Raw genomic sequence first — 7,271 nt, 5'->3', positions numbered from 1 at the left:
AACCCCACAAAACCGACTTGTAAGCTGAGGTTTGCACCTCACTTATATATTATAATTTGGTCTTATATCTAGTCGATATGGGACTTCCAACACACCCCCTTCACGCCGAGGTATAGACATCTCGTGCGTGATAGTAGAAATTGGGTGGCACTAGGATAGACTCTATGGCTCTAACCATGGCTTTAAATCAACATGTATTAAAGTTAGGACAAATTTTAATTTTAAATCAAAATCTAGAAACTTATTTTATCAATTTCATTTTTAAGTGATTTTTTTAATTTAATTTTTTAATTTGATTGTTTTTAAAAATTTACAAATTTTTAAAATTAAAATAACTATTTATAATAAAATATTTACTTAGAAAATAAATAAAAAAACTGTCTACTATAAAATTTATATTTAAATTTATAATTATAATTTTATTATTTTTTAATTATTATAAAAAAGATATAAATAGAATGAGTCGTTTTAAATTAAAATTATAACTAAATTTTCTTGGTTTCGTTCATTGTAAAACCCAACAAAAATTGGAGAAATCTCACATTCACGATATGTTCATCCAAAGACTCTGAGAAAGCAAGTCGTTTCACAGTAAAAACAATTTCACTCATAAAGCGAAATTTTAAAATTTTTGTTCTATCGTCGGAAAAGACATTGCCGGATTGAACTTATATAGTTATTCGTTAAATAATTTCAAATGATGAGCGAGATTATCCAATTATATTTACAAAATGTTTGGTGATATTTGTTTTGTAATATTTTGGCTGCGTCAACGGATTCTGATGCATTTCGATAGCTCTATACCAAAGATAGGAGCGATCAAACAATTTCTTTTTTATCATTTGTTAGGGTTTCCTAATAAATGAAAGAGGGTTTTGCATGTTTGGAATCTCTTAGTTGCAGGATTGGAACATGCAACAACAAATGATAACAGCAAACAAAAGCATTTGTTGTCATGTCACATGCCAACTACAGCTAGCAACCAAACGAGGTGGGGTTCAAATCAACGTCAGATACACAACAACTGTTTCCTCATCTAAATAAATAAAATTTTTCAAAGGTTTATCTATAAGACATGAGAGAAATTGATATTTAAAACATTAAATTTATGAATTTTATTCTTTTCATATTAGTCAAATTTCTCATTTTTTCTAGACGATTTAAATAATTTCATCGTCCAACCGTTCTTAGATTGGGACGTGATTGATGTATGTTTTTATTATCCACCTTCACATTCTTGTTCAAATTTATTGCAGTGTGCAGGTCCTTTTTCATAATCATAACACAATAATCAACAAATTGACTCCTTTTGGAACAAGTTAGCAGAAGACCGCAAAATTGGTTGTTGCAGCCTTGGGAGGAAATTTCTTGTCCAATAATTCAGTTTTGTCATCTGACAGTTATCAATTCATATTAATAAACTTATCGATGGATGCATTGATTCTATGTATAAAATATTTATTATAAAATAAACTTTTAAATCAATCTCATGATAGTTAGTTTTGCTTTCAAATATGCTAATGTAAAAAAGAAACAAATTTTATTCAACTCTTGTAAAACCCAACTTATATACTTTTATCTTTGTCACTTGCCTTTGGCAACAATTATTTAGATTTCATTAATATCACTACAATGAAAATATTTTAAACAACAATGAAAAATCGTAGTCTGAACCATAAAAGTTCTTGTCTGAGTTAATAAATGAAAAGACTTTAAACAACAACGAATTCATGATCATGATCTGGGTAGCCGTAACTAAGCTCATAAATAATGATTCCTTTGTTTAGGCCACAAAATTTAAAAATCATTACTTAAAATATAACAATGGACAACATTTTAGCATCATTTAGATAAAACAATTTTTTATAGTGTTGTTTGTTATTTTAAGTCACATTTATAAAATTATAAAAGTGTGATTGTATGTTTTAAAGAGTTAATTAAAATATAAAGCAACGAAAAAATGGTTAAGCAAAAATTATAAAACTATTGCCCATATTAAGCTATTAATCTTAGAGCTGTAAAACGGATTACCCGACCCAACTCGGTCTGACCCACTACGGGTTAGTCACTTAGTGAGTCAATCCAACCTGCCTCATTTATTAGCGAACAAGAAAATTTTAAACCAGGTTCGACCTACCACGGGTTGGTGAGTAAACGGGTTGGCTCACTTAATTAATTTTCTTTTAAATAAAAAAAATTACAAGCTTTCTATAATTTAAATCTAAACAAATTTCACTCCCAAATTTCACTCTTATTATGGGTGTTTAATTAATTTTGAAAATAAGAAACTTAAATATTTTTTTCAAGCAAAAAATAATAATAAATACTTTTTATAAAATTAAAATTAAATTTTAATAAAATAAAATTAGGTGGGTGGGTTGGTAGGTCAACCCAGCCCACCATGGATTCAACTCGCATGAGCTAGATTTAAATAAGTCGGGTTCAAATCTGATCCGCATAAAAAAAATACAATTTTTTGAAACTCAACCCAACCCAAACCTGTGATGAACTAGTTTGGCCCATAGGTTGTAGCTTTAATTAATCTTATAGACAATGGTTTTACAAATGTAAGAACATATAAATACCACCATTTAAATATTTTTTATAATATTATTTTAAACTTTATTTATACATTGTGACTCTATTTTAAATCATATATTAATATTTTTTAAAAGATATTATTAAGTAAAATAAATGCATTTCATTGATGTAGTAAAAATTAAATAAAATAAAACAAAATTGAAGTTATTACTTAAAACACTTCTATTATTTTAAAATTAAAACTATTACAAGAAAATGAAAATGTCACTTAAAGATAGTCATATTATCAATTCAATAAACATCATAAATTTTAATATCAAGGAATTTATTATTGGTATCATAAGTAGGGTTCTGATTGTTGGTATTTTGTTTTTTTTTTTATGTTTGTTGTCCACGTAAGCAAGGATAAACCAATTACAATATAAGAAAATGGATTATAATTGCATAAAAGACTTTTATATATAATCCCATTGAACAAGTAACATGATAAATTTATTATGTGTTTGATTCAATTTATTATGAAAAAAATACTCACTCTTTATTTAGGATTTAATAGGTTTATTTTATGTTGTGTCGGATTTAAAGGTAACTTTACTCTATTTGAAAGCTATTTTGAAAACAATGTTTTTAAAAAGCTAAAGAAAAAAAAGTGTAGAAATATTTGTTCATATAAATCTTTAGTATCTTGCACCACGTTTTTACCAATTAAAAAATACTTAAAGAAAATAGATTAAACATGTCCTGAATTGGTTGTTGTATCTTTTTTCTTCCCTTAAATTTGCTATAAATTGAAATCGGTATTTACCTTCATAGTATAAGTTGTGTTTTACTTTTATAAATGCCTTAACTTTCTTTTTTAATAGACAAATGTCCTGTGAGATGAATTCTATATGGCACGTTTCAGCTCTTTTGTTGTTGCAGTAGTTTTCATATGTACTCTACTAACTTAGGATATAAATACCCGGTTTTGTATTAATTGTATATTTCTATATATACTTGTCTTAATGTTTTTACGTAAAAAATTAGAGATTATCTATATTTATATCCGTATTTAATTAACATGAAAACTTTTTACTAAAATTGGAACATATTTAACAATATTTAGAGAAACAGATTTAATTAAGATTAGAAAAAGAGATGTTAAGGTTCAGTAGTATTTGGGATTTTGGATCGAGTATTCACTTCGATATTTCTTTATTAAGTTTTAATTTTAGGAGAAATGGGTTGTAATTTTTGCACAAGCGATTTAGGTATTTGTGGTTGAAAAGATTGGAAGAAATAAAACTAGAGTTGCACTTCAGATTTTATCTTTGAATCGGAGCCTCACGCTTGGTTCATTTTATTTTACAAAGGCCATTCTTCAACTTACACATTTTTTATATTTAAAATCTGCGAAATATATATTCATAGATTCTGTTAGTTTATCGCACACTTTTCTCATAAAACAAATGAAAAATATATATGTATTTTGAGTGAAGAATTTACTTAGAAACCCATAAAAAAAACTTGAATTCAATCGTTACAAGAGATTGTTAATTGGGTGTTGCTCCCTCCACCACCACACCTTTCTTCCTCCACCTCCCCTTTACTATTTTGCCCTTAAATAAAATTTTATTTTTAGGGTTAATTTTTTTAATTTTACCCATTCACAATCTATTCCACTAATAACCTATTTTAGTTCCTCCTACATGAGTAAAATATTTTTCTTTTATTTTAACATTATTTTTCTTCATCTCTTTCTTTTGTCGCGGTGAGATACTACAAGTTGTAAAGGTTGGTGGTAGTGGAAAGAATTATCAAGTAGTCTCCCTCTCGTGGTGCAGTGTCGCTCTCGTGATGCAGTGTCGCTCTCGTGGTGCAGTGTGTGGAGTGGTGCAGTGTGTGGAGTGGTGCAGTGAGTGTGTTGCTTCTTTAAGGTATGTTTTCGAATAAACCTTCAAATAAAACCCTAAAATAAAAAACGTAACTTTTAAACGGTGACATCCTTCAACGGATGTCAACATCCGTTTAAGGAAAGAACGGATGTCAACATCCGTTTAAGGAAAAAAACGAATGTCAACATCCGTTTAAGGAAAAAACGGATGTCGACATCCGTTTTTTCCTTAAACGGATGTTGACATCCGTTTTTTTCCTTAAACGGATGTTGACATCCGTTCTTTCCTTAAACGGATGTTGACATCCGTTCTTTCCATAAACGGATGTTGACATCAGTTCTTTCCTTAAACGGACTCCGAGTTACGTTTTTAATTTTAGGATTTATTTTATTAGTTTATTCTTTATTTTGGAAATATTTTAATAATTTAATTTAAATGTTTTGATTTATTATTTTTTAATATATTTTTAATGTATTTTAATAATGTAAGGAAAATGAAGAAGAAAGAATCGTACGAAGAGAAGTGAAACGGAGAAGACAAATGGAGTTGTAAAGTAAAACAGAAGACAAATTGTTAAACGAAATTGAGAGATGGAAAGATTGAGTGCAGGGAGTAAAGTAGGAGAACTAAGTTTGGAATAAATTAAAATAATAAAAATAAAAAATTTTAATTTGAGGATATAATTGGAATTAAAAAAAATTGGGGAGGTGGAGGGAGAAAGGTGCGGTGGTGGAGGGAGCAACACCCTTGTTAATTTCATTAAAAAAAAACTTTTAAGTTCAATTTTTTCATTTTTCACCCCGGCCCAAATCCATATAAGCCGCGGGACATGAATGGAGAAAAAAACTGACCTAGATAACTTGGGCCACAAAAATGTACCTTACTTTTTAGTGACGCCACTTAAAAATTGTAAACCCAATTATATTTAGATTAACAACATATTTAGTGCATAAATTATCTATAGATAAAGAAAGAAATAAAAGGGTTATTGGTTTTTGTAAAATAAAAATAGAGACGCTGAAAAGAAGATGTGTGTTGAAAGTTTTGTGTGCACATGGTTAAAAAATGGAAATGGAAAGTAAAAGTGTACCGAGGTTGGCGTGATTTACTCAACACGAATGAATGACCGTTCAAAGTGCCTTGCTCGTCGTGGGTTTATTCTGTTTGCGCCCACTCGTTGTTGACCTTTCAAAATACATTTTCTTCTCTCCTCCTCTTTCTCTCTCTCTCTTGCTCTTTCTCTCCCTCCTTCTCTCCAATCTTTGCATCTTCAATCCCTGCATTTCTCCATCATCGTCACCCCACTTTGCTTCACCTTCTTCTTATGGTTAGTACCCTTCGTCTCTTCCATTCTTTTTTCCTTCTTTTTATGCTGCACATGAACTATATATGACTACATTCTTTACAACTTTCTGTAATATATATCAAGGAACACGATGAAAACATTGGTTATTTATGATTATGTGATTATGGACATGCATGTGTATGTACTTGATTTTGGGAACCGATTTTGCAATGGGTCAGGTCTTGGGTGGTGTCGAGTGTTGGAAGCATGGCATACAAAGTGGACCATGAATACGACTATCTCTTCAAGATCGTACTCATTGGAGACTCTGGTGTCGGAAAATCCAATATCCTTTCCAGGTTTACCCGGAACGAGTTTTGCTTGGAGTCTAAGTCTACGATTGGGGTTGAATTCGCAACCAGAACATTACAGGTTCTATTTCCTGAAATTTCGAAAAACACGAACTGTAACCATATTGTATTGTAAATAATGTGTAGAATGTATACAGGTGGAGGGGAAGACTGTGAAGGCACAAATATGGGACACAGCTGGTCAAGAGAGGTATCGGGCTATCACCAGTGCATACTACAGAGGAGCAGTAGGTGCCTTGTTAGTGTACGACATAACGAAGAGACAAACATTTGAGAATGTACAAAGGTGGCTTCGTGAACTGAGGGACCATGCAGACTCCAACATCGTTATTATGTTGGCTGGAAACAAGTCTGACCTCAACCATCTCAGAGCAGTCTCTACCGATGATGCTCAAAGTTTGGCTGAGAGAGAGGGTTTGTCATTCCTAGAGACTTCAGCATTGGAGGCCTTCAATGTTGAGAAAGCATTTCAGACCATTTTGTTTGATATTTACCAAATTATGAGTAAAAAGGCACTCGCTGCACAGGAAGCAGCTTCCACTGCTAACGTTCCTCATGGGACTACCATAAATGTCTCAAATATGTCTGCTAGTGTCGAGAAGAAATCTTGTTGTTCCAATTAAACTTGTAGAAAACACCAGGAACAACAACTTTTTTCAGGGACTATTTTTTTTTTCTTTCTGTATTTGAAAACGTAGCTAATAGTGTTACCTTCTTCTGCTACATTTCCTTGATGTTCTAGTTTTTTTGGAAGACATGAGAGGCTGGTCTCTAGCCTTCGAAAAATACAATAGAAAAATGAATAGATATGACAAGTGTTAACAATCTGTAGTCCTCACTTTGCTATACTCATTCTTAAATACATGCATTCAGATTTTGGTGTTTGGTCTTATAGTGCATAGTTTTTTATTAGTATTTACTAAGGAACTCTACCTATAGTTTCACATTAGTCTCTTATCTTGCATCTTATTCCCTTTCATAATTGTACATAAATATTGCTTCAAAATCTTTAACTTTCTGATTCATTGATTGTGCACATAATTACCAACCACTAAGCATTCAATTAGAAAAAAAACAATGTTTTGAACAAAAGCAACAGTAGAAAAAGGTGTTATTGAAGAATGTTTGTGATTTTAAAAACACAAGTTATTTAATATTTGTGTTCTTAGTTATTAAAAATAGTTATAAGCGTTTCAGTGC

The 7,271-nt window shown here is 30.7% G+C and overlaps 1 protein-coding gene across 1 annotated transcript; it reads left to right on the top strand.

Annotated features, from left to right (window-relative positions):
• The first annotated feature begins 5,594 nt into the window (after nt 1–5,594).
• On the top strand, nt 5,595–6,931 carry LOC124831878 (ras-related protein Rab2BV-like). Its single transcript, XM_088116020.1, has 3 exons — nt 5,595–5,742; nt 5,940–6,132; nt 6,209–6,931. Exons 2-3 carry the CDS (start codon nt 5,968–5,970, stop codon nt 6,692–6,694), a joined length of 651 nt encoding a protein of 216 aa, XP_087972146.1. The 5' UTR covers nt 5,595–5,742; nt 5,940–5,967; the 3' UTR covers nt 6,695–6,931.
• Nucleotides 6,932–7,271: the final 340 nt, after the last annotated feature.

This window comes from Vigna umbellata, chromosome 5, assembly GCF_029865625.1.
Source record: "Vigna umbellata cultivar VRB3 chromosome 5, Vumbellata_1.0, whole genome shotgun sequence".
Taxonomy (NCBI): Eukaryota; Viridiplantae; Streptophyta; class Magnoliopsida; order Fabales; family Fabaceae; genus Vigna; species Vigna umbellata.
Note: the sequence above shows the minus strand (reverse complement) of the source record. Positions and strands in the feature narration are given on the sequence as shown.

Bases quoted from the DNA above. Each gene is read 5' to 3' on its own strand.
- LOC124831878 (XM_088116020.1), top strand. From the start codon at position 5,968: ATGGCATACAAAGTGGACCATGAATACGACTATCTCTTCAAGATCGTA. The intron at 6,133-6,208 runs GTTCTATTTCCT...GAATGTATACAG, and splicing joins TCGCAACCAGAACATTACAG to GTGGAGGGGAAGACTGTGAA.